This window comes from Sarcophilus harrisii, chromosome 1 (genome assembly GCF_902635505.1).
Source record: "Sarcophilus harrisii chromosome 1, mSarHar1.11, whole genome shotgun sequence".
NCBI lineage: Eukaryota > Metazoa > Chordata > Mammalia > Dasyuromorphia > Dasyuridae > Sarcophilus > Sarcophilus harrisii.
This window is the reverse complement of record NC_045426.1, coordinates 330,545,968-330,564,799: the sequence shown is the minus strand read 5'-3', so window position 1 is coordinate 330,564,799 and position 18,832 is coordinate 330,545,968. Positions and strand designations below refer to the sequence as shown.

General features: G+C 38.1%; 1 protein-coding gene and 1 pseudogene across 1 annotated transcript in view; one reads left to right on the top strand and one right to left on the bottom strand.

The window, feature by feature from the left end:
• Nucleotides 1-304: 304 nt before the first annotated feature.
• LOC105749525 lies at nt 305-4,253 on the bottom strand (annotated as a pseudogene).
• A 12,295-nt stretch (nt 4,254-16,548) lies between these two features.
• CTNNAL1 (catenin alpha like 1) overlaps nt 16,549-18,832 on the top strand; it is a 108,796-nt gene continuing 106,512 nt past the window's right edge. Inside the window, exon 1 of the mRNA XM_031945551.1 lies at nt 16,549-16,748. Within this exon, the coding sequence (XP_031801411.1) occupies nt 16,605-16,748 (144 nt within the window). The 5' untranslated portion in view covers nt 16,549-16,604. The remainder of the gene's footprint in view (nt 16,749-18,832) is intronic.

Below are 18,832 nucleotides of genomic sequence, written 5' to 3'. Positions count from 1 at the left end.
AGCTATACATGTGCTGGATCCTTTGGAGTCTGTGTATTGTGATAAATGGTGCCATTTTGGTGAAGAGGTCAACCTCATTCAGCATCATGGGGCATTGAGAAATCCACAGTGGAAATGATGAAATAGTATCTCTGATGAATTTTTTTAAATCACACCTGAGAATGACCTTTTAAAATTATATATGTAAATTAGCATAGCATGCACAATAGGATCCATCTCTAAGGGGTAGATCAGATGGTTGTCTAGAGTCCAGTAAAACAGTTATTGATCAGAGTAATCATGGAAGTGAGTCCATAAATACAGTTTAGTCTAACTTGATGAAGTGGATGTCTTTCATGTGCTGCTGGAAGCGCTGGCAGCACATGAGTTCAGATAGTACTTTTGGACCTGGCCGTGCCAGTTCAAGCAGACACAGCACGACTGAGTCTCCTGCTGAGGGTGGCTCCAGTAGAGTTGCTGGTGATCCAAGGTGCCTCTACCAAATATGTGAGGCAAAAGGCTCTGATGAATTGTTTTGTTGTTTGTTTTTTATTTTTAATAATAGCTTTCTGTTTTCAAAATACATGCAAAGATAATTTTCAACATTTACCCTCGTGTCTCAAATTTTTCTCATTCTCTTCCCTCTACCCCCATTAGACAAAAGTAATATAGGTTAAACATTGTGCAATACTTCTAAAATATTTCTACATTTATCATACTGCACAAGAAAAATCAGATCAAAAAGGAGAAAAGTGAGAAAGAAAAATACAGGCAAGCAAACAACAAAAAAGGTGAAAATACTATGTTGTGATCCACAACTTTCCCCCCAATCCCCTTTTGCTCTCTCCATCACAAGTCTATTGGAATTGGTCTGAATAGCCTCAGTGTTGAAAAGAGCCAAGGCCATCACAGTTGATCATCTGATGAATTGTTAATGGTTGCAGCAAGACCTATGAACATTGATTCAAGTCCTTTATTATTATGGAGATTTTGTTGTATGCCATACAACTTTCAATGTCCCATTAGTTTGTGGCCCAACTGGAGGTCCAGTATATGAGCTCCAGGCTTTTAGGTTTTTTATTATAGATTTTTATTTACAAGATATATGCAAGGGTAATTTTTCAGCATTGACAATTGCAAAACCTTTTATTCCAATTTTTCCCCTCCTTTCCCCCACCCTCTCCCCCAGATGGCAGGTTGACCAATACATGTTAAATATGTTAAAGTATATGTTTAATACAATATATGTATAGATGTTCATACAATTATTTTTCTGTACAAAAATAATCAGATTTTGAAATAAGTGTACAATTAACCTGTAAAGGAAATAAAAAATGCAGGCAGACAAAAATAAGAGGGATTGGAAATTCTATGTAGTGGTTCACACTCATTTCCCAGAGCTCTTTCGCTGGGTGTAGCTGGTTCAATTCATTACTGCTCTATTGGAACTGATTTGGTTCATCTCATTGTTAAAGAGGGCCACATCCATCAGAACTGGTCATCATATAGTATTGTTGTTGAAGTATATAATGATTTCCTGGTCCTGCTCATTTCACTCAGCATCAGTTCATGTAAGTCTCTCCAGGCCTTTCTGAAATCATCCTGTTGGTCATTTCTTGCAGAACAATAATATTCCATAACATTCATATACCACAATTTATTCAGCCATTATCCAATTGATGGGCATCCACTGAGTTTCCAGTTTCTGGCCACTACAAACAGGGCTGCCACAAACATTTATGCACATACAGGTTCCTTTCCCTTCTTTGAGATCTCTTTGGGATATAAGCCCAGTAGAAACACTGCTGGATCAAAGGATATGCACAGTTTGATAACTTTTTGAGCAGAGTTCCATATTGTGTGTGTAGGGGTCTCTCAGAGTTGTCTTACTTTGCATTTCTCTGATTAATAATGACTTGGAGCACCTTTAATATGTCTAGAAATAGTTTCAATTTCTTTGTCTGAGAATTGTCTGTTCATATCCTTTCACCATTTATCAATTGGAGAAGCTCCAGGCTTTTGTAAAAGCACTTGTAGGTAGGAAGGAAAAAAAACACAAATAAATGAGCATTATTAAGTGTTTATTATATGTAACGATTATATAATTATTATACATTGTAGTAAGTGCTGCATATGCCAACAGAGAAACAAGACAATCCCTATTGTTAAGGGGCTCACATTCTAATGAGGGAAACAACACATATAGGTTTCATCTACAAGTTAGGTGGAAAGGTGTCCTTAGAATGCAGCAGCAAAACAGATAATACTGTATCTTCTTTAGTATCATCTCCATTAATAAAACCATATTGATTTCTGATATGTTTGTAGGTGGTAATTGATTGGCAGATGATAGTGTATTAGAACACTGAACTTAAAGTCAGGAAATCCTAGGTTCAGATCTTGTTACTGTGTGACCCTGGACAAGTCACTTAAATATTCTGAGTCTCAATTTCTCCATTTACACAAGAAAGGGATTAGAATAGATGACCTCTAAGATCCTTTCAAGTTCTAAATCTATATTCCTATAATTTGGCTCTGCTGGACAACATGTAATTAGTACAGTGCTGGATAAATGGAAGTTCTGATAAACTCATGTGTTTGCAATGGGATTTCTTTTTGTAAATATTATAGTCCTAGAGGAGAGATTGGTGGATCTGGATTTTACCAGTACTCTAGGAGACTGGAAGGAAATTAATTAGAGTTACAAAAGGCATGAGTACAAAATATTAACTAAGTACCTTCTAGGTTCCAAACATTGTTTTAGAATGCATCCATCTTTCCATTCTATGACCTACCATGAAATGATCAGAGAGAATAGAGCCAAGGACATAAGTTAAAAAGCTAACACTATTTAAGCAAGAAAGCAAAAAGTGCACAAGTGACATTTACTTGGTGATTTTGTACCTGTCAGGGCATAATTAACTGGAAGCTATTTAAGAAGCCAGAAAATAGGGACAAGTTGCTATTGTGAGACAAAATAAGAAGGGGCTCTTCTGCTGTGGGCTACCATTGTCATGGTAATCCTAACCTCAAGGGTTTCTTTACTTCTGTCAGTTTTCTTTCCTTATATCTCTCAAATGGTATAAAAGTCCAAAAGAAGGATGTGATTCCTCTTTCCTTGTAACATTGGATTCACCATTCCCTTAGTCAAGAACCATCTGTCCTGATATTGCTCCCCAAAATTCTCAGAGCCTGGAAATCTACCCTAATATTTTGACTGAAAAATCTAAGTACTTTCTGACCTCTCAATCTACCATGAAACTGAAACCTCTTTCAAGTGATGTCTCATTCTTTTAGGAATTGAGTCCCATGAGAACAGATATGGTCTCAATTTTCTATTTGTAGCCCCAGAATTTAGCACAATTTCTGGCACATAGTAACAGTTAAATGAAGACTTTTTTCATTCTCTTCTATGTAGGTGTTATCCTTGAGTCAGTTGTCTTGCATAGTCAATCATCTTATCAAAGATAAGATCAGAATGTGTTGTAACACAAGAAGAAAGAGGTATATAGTGCATGTATTATCCCAACTCACACTGATGAGTCAAAGCTCCAGAGCATTGCTATTAAGTCTTAATCTGGCTCTAGAATATCCTTGAGGGAGTTGAGATATCTTTCTAATGAACCTCCTCTGTGTGCTTCTCCTCCCTCATGAGTATCAATTGATTCAGTCAATGTCAGACATAATTAGCTTCCAGAAAAGTTTTACTAAAGTAATGGAGTTACTGTTACAGATATTTCCCCTACCAATCTATGACACTCCCTCACAAGCATATACAAAGCCCAGGGAAAAGTGCATTAACCTGCCTCAGTTTCTTCAAGTGTAAAATGAGGATAATAGTACTTATTTCTCAGGGTTGTTGTGAGGATAAAATGAGCTAATATATATAATGTGTTTAGCAAACAAAGACATTAAGTCTCTACTAGGTGCTAGGCACTGTGCTGGAGGCTTGGGGTATAAAGAAAAAAACAACAATTCTTGTCCTCAAGTAGCTTCCCTTATACCTGCATGCAGACTGGTTTGGCTATATATCAAAGAGTTAGTGAGGGGCAGTGATGTGTAATTAGCCTGGTGATATATATAAGCTGTAGCTAGATTGTGAAGGGCTTTAAAGGTCAAATAGAGGAGTTTGTGTTTTTATCCTTGAGGCAATAAAGAACCACTAGAGCAGTTTGAGCAGAGGAGTAACCTAGTCAGTTCTGTGCTTTAGATATAAAAATTTGGCAGCTTTGTGAAAAGTAAATTATAGCCTACCTTCTTAAACTGTGGGTCATGATCCCATATAGAGTCTTATAATTAAATATAGGGGTTAAAAAATTATGATTTACATTTCTAATGGAGCAGTAATGAACTGAACTAGCTATGCCCAGAAAAATAACTCTGGGAGATGACTAAAAACCATTACATTAAATTCCCAATCCCTATATTTATACACACATGCATTTTTGATTTCCTTCACAAGCTAATTGTACAATAATTCAGAGCCTGATTCTTTTTGTACAGCAAAATAATGTTTTGGTCATGTATACTTATTGTGTATCTAAGTTCTATTTTAATATATTTAACATCTACTGGTCATCCTGCCATCTGGGGGGGGGGGGTAAGAGGTGAAAAATTGGAACAAGAGGTTTGGCAATTGTTAATGCTGTAAAGTTACCCATGTATATATCCTGTAAATAAAAGGCTATTAAATTAAAAAAAATTATGATTTATTGTCAGCAAATGTTTGGTTTATATACCTAGATACCATACACATACACACACACACACACACACTTTTTCTTAGGCGAAAAGGGGTCAAGAGTAGAAAAAGTTTAAGAAGCCTTGAATTAAAGAGGGCCAAAAATTGGATGCAGGAAAACCAAATAGAATAATAATGATGATAATAGCTAACATTTATATTTATATATTACTATTGTATCTCCCATTAATTTCCCATCTCCTTATAGTCTGCCTTTCTTAGGTAATAGCTAAGTAACTTAGTGGATAAAGTGCTGGGCCTGGAGTCATGATGACTCATGTTACTGAGTTCAAATCTGACCTCAAAGACTTAATAATTGTGTGAACCTGAGCAAGTCACTTAACCCTCTTTGACTCAGTTTCCTCATCTGTAAAATGAGATGGAGAAGGAAATGGCAAGCCACTCCAGTTATCTTTGCAAAAACAAAACAAAACAAACTTTTAAAACCTGAAATATGGTCACAAAGAGTCAGAAGTGACTAAAAACTACTAAACAACAAAAACATTTAGATAACATTTGCTATGTGCCAAGAATTATGCTAATCACTTTACCACTGTTATTTCATTTGATATTCAATAGTCTAAGTAATAGGAAATGAAGGTCTGACTATAGTTGTGATGTGAGTGGAAAAGAAGGATTGGATGTAAAAGGTGGTAAAGAGGCAGAATATATAAGACTTAGTAATTGATTGGCTTGGATGTGTGTGTGGGGGTAATAATAAGTGAGAGTGAAAAATTAGGAATTATTCCAAGTTTGAGTGATTAGAAGAATGTTGGTACCTTCAATAAATAGAAAAGTTAGGAGAAAATAGATTTAGGATGAAACATAATGAGTTCTGTCTTGAACGTGATGAATTTGAGAAACTATGAGAATCTAGATGGAGATTACTATCAAATAACTGAAGATATAGTCCTGCTCAACAGAGAAATAAGGGCTGGACATACAGTTCTGAGAGTTATCTGTATAGAGATTATAACTCAATTCATAAGAATTGCTTAGATCACCATGAGAGAATGTAAAGTGAAAAAAAGAAAGGACCCAAGAAATAGGTTGGGATATACCTACAGGATGGGGCATGGATAATGCTGCTATGGAAGTGACTGAGAAGAATCATTAGGCAGATGAGAAGAGGACCATGACAAAGCAGTGTCACAAAAACATGGGGAGGAACCAATCAGACTTCCCAAAAACTATTTTGATGACCTAGAAAAAATAACAACAAAGTTCATATGGAAAAACAAAAGGTCAAGAATTTCAAGGGAATTAATGAAAAAAAAAAATCAAATGAAGGTAGCCTAGCTGTACCAGATCTAAAATTATATTATAAGGCAGCGGTCACTAAAACTATCTGGTATTGGCTAAGAAATAGACTAGTTGATCAATGGAATAGGTTAGGTTCAAAGGACAAAACAGCCAATAACCTTAATTATCTAGTGTTTGACAAACCCAAAGACCCCAGTTTTTGGGATAAGAATGCATTATTTGACAAAAATTGCTGGGAAAATTGGAAATTAGTATGGCAGAAACTAGGCATTGACCCACACTTAACACCGTACACCAAGATAAGGTCAAAATGGGTTCATGACCTAGGCATAAAGAATGAAATTATTAATAAATTAGAGGAACATAGGATAGTTTACCTCTCAGACCTGTGGAAGGGGAAGGTCTTTATGACCAAAGAAGAACTAGAGATCACTATTGACTACAAAATTGAAAATTTTGACTATATCAAATTGAAAAGTTTTTGTACAAACAAAACTAATGCAGGCAAGATTAGAAGGGAAACAATAAACTGGGAAAACATTTTTACAGTCAAAGGTTCGGATAAAGGACTCATTTCCAAAATATATAGAGAATTGACCCTAATTTATAAGAAATCAAGCCATTCTCCAATTGACAAATGGTCAAAGGATATGAACAGACAATTTTCAGATGATGAAATTAAAACTATTACTACTCATATGAAAGAGTGTTCCAAATCACTATTGATCAGAGAAATGCAAATTAAGACAATTCTGAGATACCACTATACACCTGTCAGATTGGCCAGAATGACAGGGAAAGATAATGCAGAATGTTGGAGGGGATGTGGGAAAACAGGGACACTGATACATTGTTGGTGGAATTGTGAATACATCCAGCCATTCTGGAGAGCAATTTGGAACTATGCCCAAAAAAGTTACCAAACTGTGCATACCCTTTGATCCAGCAGTGTCTCTACTGGGCTTATACCCCAAAGAGATACAAAAAAAGGGAAAGGGACCTGTATGTGCCAAAATGTTTGTGGCAGCCCTGTTTGTAGTGGCCAGAAGCTGGAAAATGAATGGATAGCCATCAATTGGAGAATGGTTGAGTAAATTGTGGTATATGAAGGTTATGGAATATTATTGTTCTGTAAGAAATGACCAGCAGGACAAATACAGAGAGGATTGGTGAGACTTACATGAACTGATGCTGAGCGAAATGAGCAGAACTAGGAAATCATTATATACCTCAACAGCGATACTGTATGAGGATGTATTCTGATGGAAGTGGATTTCTTCAACAAAGAGAAGATCTAACTTAGTTTCAGTTGATCAAGGATGGACAGAAGCAGCTACACCCAAAAAAAGAACACTAGGAAATGAATGTAAACTGCTTACATTTTTGTTCTTCTTCCAGGTTATTTATACCTTCTAAATCCAATTCTCCCTGAGCAACAAGAAAACTGTTCGGTTCTGCACACATATATTGTATCCAAGATCTACTGTAATCTATTTAACATGTATAGGACTGCTTGCCATCTTTGGGGAGAGGGTGGAGGGAGGGAGGGGAAAAAATCGGAACAGAAGTGAGTGCAAGGGATAATGTTGTAAAAAATTACCCTGGCATAGGTTCTGTCAATAAAAAGTTATTTAATAAAAAAAAAAAAAAAAAAAAAAAAAAAAAAAAACATGGGGAGGAGAGAATGTAGAAGGAGGAGGTAGTCAGCAACATCAAACATTACAAAGAAGTTATGATGAGAAGAGAGAAAAAGCCATTGGATTTAACAATAAAGATATCATCAATGGCCTTGGAGAAAACATTGGGAAGGAAAGACTGATTGTAAGGAACTGGGAAATGAATGGGAGATAGTAAAAGCAACAAGTACAAATAACTTCTTTTTTCTGGGAGTTTAGTCATGAAGGGAGAAAAGATATGGCATGCTAAGATACAAAAAAGGTTTTTTAAGGATGGGCAAAACCTGGACATATTTGAGGGCAGTAGAGAAGTCAGTGGAAAAGGCTAAAAATGAAAAGGGGGGAGAGGAAGAGAAAAAGAGAGGAGGAGGAAGAGGAGGAAGAAGAAGAGAAAGAAAAGAAGAGGAGGAGGAGGAGAAAAGGAGGAGGAGGAGGAGGAAGAGAAAGAGGAGAAGGAAGAGGAGGAGGAGCAGCAGCAGCAGCAGCAGCAGAGAAGAGTTTGGATTGATTATCATGAAGAGTGGGACAGAGAGTCAACCAAGGAAGAGTAAATGGCTCACCATGCAGGAAGATCCAGTTGAGATTAGATAAAATAAACCTGGAAATATCTCCCCCTTCTCCTGACCTCATCTTCCTCCTTATTGTTCTCCAAACTTTTCTATTTTTATTGAGGTTCAACCACCTAGATTCCTATAGTTGGAGTTATCCCTCATTCTTCCATGTTCATCATCACCCACATCAAATTTGTCTTGTCAATTCTATCTCTATAACTCTTATATCTTACTACAGTTGTATAGTTACATTCTAATTTAAACACATATCAATGTTTACTTAAATTACTGTAATAGAGTCCTAATTTGTCTCCCAGACTGGAAAAATTTTATAGTTTCTTCTGTTATCTGGTTTCCACATATCTTTACAGCTTTATTTCTTTGTATTGTCCTTCATGAACTCTACATTCCAGTCAAACTAGAAATATTTTGTTTATTGTTACTCAAGTTAAATACTTTATTTCCTGCCTTCATGCATCCATACAAAGCACACTTTATGTTTAGAATGGCATCCTTTCTCATCTGCCTCCCAAAGTCTGTCTTTCTTCAAGATTTAGTTCAAGGGTCACCTCCTTCATAATCCTCCCAGTTAGTACTTTCTCTCTCAATTTTTCTTTTTTTTATGTAGCACAGATACACCTCATAGTAGCAAGAACAGAAGGAAGTGGATAGCAAAACACACAAGATACTCCATATGACAAAAATATTTTCTTCTCCCTCTTCATTATCAGCTTCTGGCTTGCAGCAACAATGACCTAGGGAAAATTTATGGTTTAAGATTATAAATCTCTTTCTCTGCTTTCATTTGTCCTACTTATCATTTTAGGCTGCTTAGAAAATTGTTGCAAACACATTTAACCTATATCAGATTGTTTGCTGTCTTGGGGAGGGGAGAAAGGGGAGAAAAATATGGAAGACAAGGTTTTTGCCAAGGTGAATATTGAAAAATATCTTTGCGTATATTTAGAAAAATAAAATACCATTAAAAAAAGAAAACTGTTGCAGAGAGCACTAGCACAGGAAATAGATACAACTCCTGGTCATATTTCAGATTTATCTTTCCCATGGCTGACTACTACTCAACTAATACCAAACATACTAAATCAAGCACACTATTTGTTTTCTTTCTAATCTAGTTATGGGATTATCCATAGTTTAAAAGGGGGAACCTGAGTTGGATTCTGTTATTATCCTTATTTTACAGTCAAGGAAACTGAGGCAAACAAGTTAAATCACTTTAAAGTTAAATTAAATCAAGACCATACAGCTAGTAAGTGTTTGAAGTCCTATTTGAACTTATCTTCCTTACTCTAGGCCTGCTCTATCCACTCATTACACTATCTCACAGAAAACATGTCCAAAGTGGAAAAGTGTTTTTTTTTTTTATTAAACATATTTAGAGCAAAGATTTTGTTTTTCTTTTTTAAATATTTAATTTTTCCAAATACATGCAAACATAGTCTTCAATAATCATTTTTGCAAAAACTTGTGTTCCATATATATATATATGCTATTATTAATTATAATTTTTCCTTTTCATAACCAAACAGAAAAAATAGAGAAAGATTATGTCATATAACTTTTTTTGGATCTGTGTAAAGTCCACAATGACATTTTTCTAATCAGGAAAGGGTTACTCTGGCAACCATTCTTCTAAGGCAAACAGCTCATTTTTCATCAAAGGCTAATTTACAGTGAGAATAATTTTTTTAATAAGCTTTGCAATTTTACAAGCTTGGCCTTGCCAGAGATCTGCTTCTAATTTTAACTCTTATCACATGAACATAAAATCATCAAATCATAGGTAAAATATGTATCAGAAATCATTTAATCCAAATACTCCTCATTTTACATGTAAGGAAACTGAGGCTCATTCTTTAAAAGGTGTTTACTTTGATTTTGCTCTGGACATTTTAAATCTACCTGAATAGAATAGGGTTTTTCTAGAATAGAGTTCTGAACACCTTGGAGAAGAAAAGAGACAGTTTTCTCCACAAAACTTAAATAGTTTTTCACTAACTATAACTGATGGCTATTCAGTGAAACATTTTAAAACAGCCTCTTTATGATAAAATGTAATATATTTCCGGAGGCAGCTAGGTGGCTCAATGTATATTGTACTAAGCCTGGAGTCAGGAAGATGAGCTTATTAACCTCATTTTCCTCAGTTTCCTCATCTGTAAAATAAACTGGAGAAGAATATGATAAATTACTCCAGTATCTATGGCAAGAAAACCCTGTGGACAGTATTTCATGGAGTCATGAAGAATTGGTTCTGAAGGAATGACAACAAATGTTCCTGATGGTAACAATTGTTTCATTTTTGTCTTTATATTCCCTGTGTACCAGGGTACATAGTAAATACTTAATAACTACTTGTTGGTTGCTTGCTTTATTTATTCTACTAAGATAAGGAAACTTTGTAGCTCAATAAATTCCCTGATACTTCTCAAGGGAATAGAGTTCTTTTGCTGTGGCTATGGTAGAAGTATATAGCTGATATTAAAACAACAGTTAAAACACAGTCCCTACCCTCAACTCAAATGAACAAGCAAATATCTACTATCTACCAAGGACTATGCTAAGTCTTGGAGTTACGAAGAAAGGCAAAAAAGTCCCTGCTTTGAAGGAGATGATAATCTAACAGAGGTAATCCTAGGGGGAAAGGCACTAGTTTGAAGGAGGATTGGAAAAAGGGTTCTTGAAGAAAGGATTTCATCTAAGGTTTGAAGGAAGCCAAGGAAACAAGGAAAAGATAAGAGAAAATTCTAAGCCTGAGGGACAATGAAAATACAGGTAGTAAGAAGATGGAGTGTAATGTGGGAGGGAACAGCAAGGAGTCAGTGCCACTGGATCACAGTATGTGAAGAGGATTAAGGCTAAAAAAGACTAGAAAGATAGGAAGGGGCAAATTATAAATGGCTTTAAATCCAAACACGATTTTTAAATTGATACTTCGGGTGACAGGGAGTCATTGGAGTTTATTGAATGGGCTAGAGAAAGGGGCTGACATAGTTAGATCTGTGCTTTAGAAAGGTCATTTTGATAGATGAATGGAGAAGGGACTGAGGTGAAGAGACTTGAAGCAGTAAGATCAGACAAATGGAAATTGCTGTTTTATTGAGACAAGAATTATACAGATGAAACAATATTGCAATATAAGATATACATAGAACAAATTGCTAAACAATGTGGTTTTGACAAAACATAAACCTTCCCCTTACATGGTACAGTAGAAAGAATTTTGGTTCTGGAGTCAGACAGCTCTAGCTTCCAATTCTGTGACCTTGGTCATGAGCCTCAGTTTCCTCATCTATAAAATTAGCAGACCATGAACTAGAGGGAGTCTGAGACCCTTCCTGGATCTAGAGCTATAACCCTTTCTCTTATTAACTTATCAGAATGACAACAGACCATTCTCTTTTTTAAAAAAAATCACCACTAGTGGTGAAGATTTGTGAAAATATAAACTATGTACAAGTAGACAATAACAGATTTATGAATTAGATAGGAAATAGTTTTGTATACCTTAAAGAATGTCTTACTGTGAACCCTCAGGCTTAAAGATCCATGATGATTTCCTGTAACCTAAGTTTAAGTCCAAATTCTTCTTCTGACAAGCTGATCCTATTACTCCTCCACATAATTCTCTGTTCCTACAGCAAGTTTTCTCATCAATCACATAATTTTTGTCCATGAAATACCTTCTATAAAAAACTTTAGCTAACTCAAGATATAATTTACTCCTCGCCCAGCTCTATCCTTGACTGGATTTCCCCTCTATGTCTTAGCAGCTCTCACCTTTGGAATATGCTTCTACTCTGTAATCTTTTCAGCCTTAAAAATCTTTCCATTACTCTGTATCCCTCCATTGTTTGTATCCCTCCATTGTTTGGTGAATTTCTCTTAAAAGGATCCCCATTTTGAGGAAGTGCCCAGGCAACCATGCTCACTCCAGTCCTCTTCCAGCTCTGACATTCACTCACTATAGACTTCTCTATTCCTCCACAGGGGACTTGCACAGAGTAATAGTATTCCTGGGTGGGGAGCCCTTTGGCAGTGGAGAAAGTTCATAAGCCAAAGCGGCAGTAACCAAAATAGGGCTGAGTCCTCAGACTAAGAGTAGAGTCCTGTCTCACTTTCAGAATCTAGTTCAGCATGCACAAGAATAACCAAGAATAGCCTGCAATAATCTGCAGACCAAAGAGGAATCTACAATTTTGCCATTCTGAACCAAAAAAGTTTTCCAGCTGGCTAATAGGGGCAGAGTCCAATAGCAATCTACTCTTGCACAAACACAAACCCAATTCAAGAATTTGCAGAGCTCAGCCTAGGAAGATAGAAAACTTTTATTGTCCTGAATCAGACCACTTAAGGAGCACTGAAAATTTGAAGGTCCCAGCCTGTCCATGAGACTCTGTAATAGTGCAATACACAATAAAGTAGTAATAGGGCCAGCCCAGCCTATCTCTCCATAATTGAGGCATAACTTTACTCTAATATCAAATCTGAAGTCAGAAAGTAAGCTGCAAGAATGTGAAGGGGAGAAAGAATCCCAACAAAATGAGCTATTGTGGTAGCAGGGGTGTATAAGAATACAAACTGAAGAAGAGAATGATTTTAAGACATCTGAAAGCAATGCCACAGAGAAAAACATAGCTTGAATACAAACTCAACTAGAAATCCTTGGAAAAGATGAAGCAAGAGTTTTTTTTTTTAAGTGTTTATAAATGGAATGAAAACATTTGAGGGGGAAATGTTTTTTTTTATTTTAATTTTGAGTTACATAGATTTTTTTTTAATTTTTAAAGTAAAGGCATTTATAATGGCAGCTCAGAAGTTTTTGCTACCACATAATACAGAATATTTTATACTTAAGGAGGCCAAACATAGTGATCAGTGAAGTTTATTACAGAAAATAGTTAGATACTATAGGACAATGCTTCAAGGTATTTAAAAAAAAAAACGTACCTGCTCTTATTCCTTTATATCTAATATTCTATGAACTAATTAATAGCTTGTCACAAGAGGTTCAAAAGACCTTACCCAAGCAACAAACTAACCCCAAATTCAAATGAATCAAAAAGAAGCTAATGATTACATGAAGCAACAAGAAGTCAAAAGACCAAAACAAAAGTCAAAACTAAAACAAAGTCAAAAGGCTGGGGAAAAAAATAAAGAAAATAAAAGGCATCTTATAGCAAAAACCTGGGAAACAGATTCAGGAGAAAAAAATTAAGAAACTTTGGACTATCTGAATGCCATGACAGAAAAAGTAGAGCATGTTTTAGGAAATCTTATTGTTTTTGTTTTGTTTTGTTTTTATGCAGCAATTGGGTTTAGTGACTTGCCCAGGGTCACACAGCTAGGAAGTGTTAAGTGTCTGAGACCAGATTCCTCTGAGGCTGGATTCCTCCTGACTTCAGGGCTGATACTATCCACTGTCTAGCTGCCCTAGTTCAAAAAATCTTAAAGGAAAACTGCCCAGATCTCTTAGACCAGAGGGCAAAGTAGAAATAAAAAGGATTTATCAGCTACCACCTGGAAGAAATTCCAAAATAAAGACTCCCAGGGACATGATAGCCAAAACCCAGAACTTCCAGTTCAGTTAAAAAATACTGCTAATAGCCAGATAGAAAGTATTCAAGTACTGAAGAGCCACAGTCAGGATGACACATGATTTACCAGCCACCATTATAAAGGAGTAGAGAGTTTGAAATATGATATTCCAGATGGCAAAGGCTATGAGCTTACAGTCAAGAATAACCTACCCAGCAAATCTGAGTATAATGCTATGGGAGAAGTGGATTTTTAATGAAATAGAAGACTTCCAAGTGTTTCTGATAAAAAGACAAGAGCTGTGGAGAAACTTTGAAGTTCAAATCTAGGAGGGAAGAGAAATATAAAAAGTTAGTATGAATGAACAATAACAATAATAAAGGGTTAAGCAAACATAAAATGCTTATATTCAGATATGGGGAAATAATACGTGTCCCCTCTGATCCCTGCCATTATCAGAATTCATACAGGGAATTCATTTAGAGAGGGCTTGAAAATAGTTATATAGTGATGATTTTAAGAATAAAAAGAAGGGGATAAAAATATACTGATGTGGGGGAGAAAGGAAAGGGAGGGAAAGGAAAGGAAGATTCAAGAAATTATCTCAAATAAGCAGAGTGCACATGTAGGTATCTATAGAAACAAATAAGGAGGTGACTGGGATTTGAATTTCACTCTCATCTGAATAGATCAAAAGAAGGAAGACTATACCCACACAGTGGTGGGTACAGAAAGGCATTTCACTAAATAAGAAAATAGAAACGAAAAGGCATGGGTAAATTAAAGGGAAGGTAAATTAAGGGAGAGATTCATCCTAGACAAGGGAATTCTAAGGGTGCACAAAAATATTTATAGTTCGTTTTGAGGTGGAAAAGAATGGCAATCTAAGTCTACATAAATTGTGGACTGAATAAATAAGTTATGTATTTAAATATGATGGAATATATTTATTATTATTTTGTATTTAAATATGATTTGCTAAACTCTTAGCAATGTAATGACTAAATAAAATTCCAGAGGTCTAATGAAGAAACAGGCTACTTACGACCTGATAGAGAGGTGAAGGACTGAGAGAGACATGATACTTTTTTTTAATGTAGCCAGTGTGGAAATTTGCCTTAATTGAATCTACATATTTGTAATAACTTTTGATTTTCTTGTGTTCTTTATAGTAAGAGAGTTGGGAGAAAAGGATGAGAAGACAAATTTTGGTAGATTAAAACAAATATACACACATATAATTTAAGAACTTAAAAGAAACTCGGGTTCTAGAACTGATTGACCTGGTAGTTTAAAAGTAAAAAAAAATTACTAAATAACAGTGTATTGTACTTATTTGCTTGCTGCTTAAAACCTTGGATCTTTGACCTGTAGTAATAACTAGAAGAGGAAACCGAGATTGAAGGAAGTTAAGGGATTTAATCGGGGATCACACAGCTAGTAAGTGTCTGGGGCAATATTTCAATTCAAGATTCTTCCTCACTTTAGGACAAGTGTTCTATTCACATTTCCACTTCGCTGCCTCTCGATCTCCAAGTGGTTTTGCAATAGGGAAACTACTCTTACAGGGAAGTTACTGGATTACAGGGATTCATTCTAAGAAATTGATACCCCTTTTCCAGGTCTAACCTTTTAACTGGGTATCCCAAAAATATCTTCCACCTCGACTTAAATCAAGCTAGAAGAGATTCTAAAGATCCTTCCATCCAACACTTTATAATAAACAGCTTGCGAAGGAATTATTCTAGTCTACAAAAATAAACTTTACTTCGTACCCTTCCTTCCTTCCTTCCTTCCTTCCTTCCTTCTCTCCTTCCTTCCTTCCCCTTCCTTTCTTCCTCCCTCCCTCCCTCCCTCTCTTCTTCCCTTCCTTCCTTCCTATTTCCTTCCTTCCTTCCTATTTCCTTCCTTTCTTCCTATTTCCTTCCTTCCTTCTCTCCTTCCTTCCTTCCTTCCCCTTCCTTCCTTCCTCCCTCCCTCCCTCCCTCTCTTCCTCCCTTCCTTCCTATTTCCTTCCTTCCTTTTTATTTCCTTCCTTCCTATTTCCTTCCTTCCTTCCTATTTCCTTCCTTCCCCTTCCCTCCCTCCCTCCCTCCTTCTCTCCCTCCCATCCTTCCTTCCCTATTTCCTTCCTTCCTTCCTTCTCTCTCCTCTCTTTTTTTTGCTTTCCTTCCTACACCCTTGGAGTTCAAATATTTCTAAGATGAGGGAATCAATAACTTTCCCTTCAGCCCCCGTTAGGGTGTGTGTAACAAAGGTATTTGAAAAGCCAGAGGGTATGATTTTCCCCAGGAATAAATTAAACGGAACTATGTCGAAACGTGAACTGGAGGCACTCTTGGAAACACCCAGAAAAAGTAATACAGAAAAAACTTTCCCGGTAGAGCTTGATTCTAGGATCGATGTAAATGCTCTTGGATCTCTTTCGGGACCATGCCGGGTACTTGGACGAAGGCGCTTTCGGCCAGGCTCACTGACATGACTCTGTCTCTGGGGTACCCGGGAACTGGACACCTTGGGTGAGCGCAGCCTGCGGGCCCTTCACACAGGTAAGCGGGAGGAAGCGCGCCGACGGGAGAAGGGTTCAGTCAGCCCCGCTTCCATCCTCTCCGGGGCTACCCCCTCAGTTGGCGCGCGGGGCCCCTCCTCCCCCCCCCCCCCGGCGGGCGGGCGGGCGGCGCGACAGGCGGGGGGCGGGGCAAAGGCGGAGCGCGGCGGGCGCAGCAGCTTTGGTGGCGCCGGGGGCGGCCGCGGCGGCGGTGTGACGGCTGGCTGCGGTGGCGGGCGGTGAGAGTCGCGGAGCTGTGGGGCCTGCTCCCGCCGCCGCGGACCACCATGGCCACCTCTCCCGGCGGCAGTGGCGGCGGCGGCGGCAGCTTGGGGGGTTCCTCGCTAAACTTCCCGGGCTTTGGCTTTGACTCTGGACTGGAGATCAAAACTCGCTCGGTGGAGCAGACCCTTCTTCCGCTGGTGTCGCAGGTAAGCTCGCGCCCCGAGCTGGCCGGGACTCCTTGACCCCCTGACCCGCGCGCGCGGCCTCGGCGCCCCCTCCCCCACCACGGTCCCTGGGCCGCCTGGCGGGGCGCGGGGGGCGGAGGAAGCGGGCAGGCGATGGCGGCGGCCGCGGGGAGCGCGGGGGCGCCGGACTCCTCAAACTCCGGACGCTTGACTTTTACCCATCCCGTGCCTGTCCGGTCCTTAACGGTCCCTGAGAACCCGACCCAGAGTGTGAGTGTCTGTGTGTGTGCAACGCGAGCCCCAAAGTTTCTGGTGGGTCTCCCGAGGGCGCGAGCCTGGCGGGCACGCAGCCCTGCCGCAGGGACGGCGGAAGGGAGTCGCGGCTGCGGGATCCACCGCCCAGACTTAGCGAAAGTCGGAAATCTTCCTCTTAGTTCTGTTGTTCTCTTTGTGTGCCCAGAGGGCAGGCAGCAAACCGCGAGCCCGAGCGGGTAATCTCCCAGAAAGATTCCCCGCCGGGCGCGAAACAAACGCCCTTGCGGGGCTGGACGCGTGTGTTTCTGCTGGCCCAAGGTGCCGTCTTAAAGTGGAAAAGCTTTTTGGGGACACTGCGCAGGCTGACCAATAACAAATGCATAAACCTTGCAGGGGAGGGAGGGAGGGAGGGAAGGGAGAGAGAGAGACAGAGACAGACGGAAAATGTGCTAAAGTTACTGTCTTAAAGACACTTTGGGGGCCCAACTCAGGTTGACCCAAGTTTTAAAAAGGAAATCTAGATAATTGGTAAAAGGGAGGGTAATGTGTGGAATGGGATTGTCTGGAAGAAAATGCACTCTTTGTTATCTGGATAATATGTTTCTAAATTCTGAATGCACTTTTTTTGCTTATTACAACAGCAAAAACAACCTTCAGTATTGTCCTGGAGGTTTCGTATGGACTCTGACTGTTCAGAATTAATTAAATTCTGTGTAGAAGTCTAAACTTATGTTTATCATACCTGATTTTAAAGGTTTTAGTACATTTTGTGAATATTACCAAAGAAGGTACTATCAACTCATTTCTCCTAATCTTTAAACTTTACAGACGAGTAGTCTGCGTTTCCCCCCCCTATTTATTACTACTTGTTTTTTCCTCAAGTTTCTGTAATTTGGCTACAATCCTTGTGTGTTTGAAACTAGTGCTTCTAGTCATTAATGACTTCTTCCTGGCCAAATCCCATACCTCAATTCTGTCTTTGCTAGTATTGACACTCCTTGTTTATTGAAACTCTTTAGAAGTTATGCTGCTTACTTCATTCTTATCAAATATCCCTGACTTCTTTCTTTCTTTCTTTCTTTCTTTCTTTCTTTCTTTCTTTCTTTCTTTCTTTCTTTCTTTCTTTCTTTCTTTCTTTCTTTCTTTCTTTCTATCTTTCTCTCTCTTTCCTTTTCTCATTATTTCTTTCTTTTTCTTTCATTCTTCCTTTCTTTTTTATTCTTCCTTCTTTCCTTCCTTTTCTTTTCTTTTTTCTTTCTTTTCCCTTCCCTCCTCCCTCTCTCTCTCTCTCTCTCTCTCTCTCTCTCTCTCTCTCTCTCTCTCTCTGTCTCTCTGTCTCTCTCTTTTTCTCTTTCTTTCTCTTTTTCATAAACTATCTTTGAAATCTCAAGGCTTACTCATGAGTCCCTTTCTCTTCTGCTCCCACACCCGGTGCCCTGGGGAATTTAACAAAATTGTATCTCCTTACTTAGTAGATACTAAATACTTTGCTCCTTAATTTACATCTTAAGCCTAACTCTTTTACACTATCTTTTTAGTCTACTTGGATGTCCGTTTGACATTTTAAACTTATTGTGGTATCCCTATCCTTCTACCTTGTTTACTTAGTTGATACCAAATACCATTGTTGTTCCTTAATTTACATCTTCAGCCTAGCCCTTTCACACTGTCTTTTTAGGCTACTTGGATGTCCCATTAACATTTTTAACTTATTGTCCTTGGTGTCCCTATCCTTTAATCATCTTTTATTAGTCTTGAAACCTTTTTTTTTCTTCCGGTTTTTCTCCCCACTCCCATCAACCTTTTCTGTTCATAAATTGTGACTAAAACACTTAGATTGGAATGGAAAG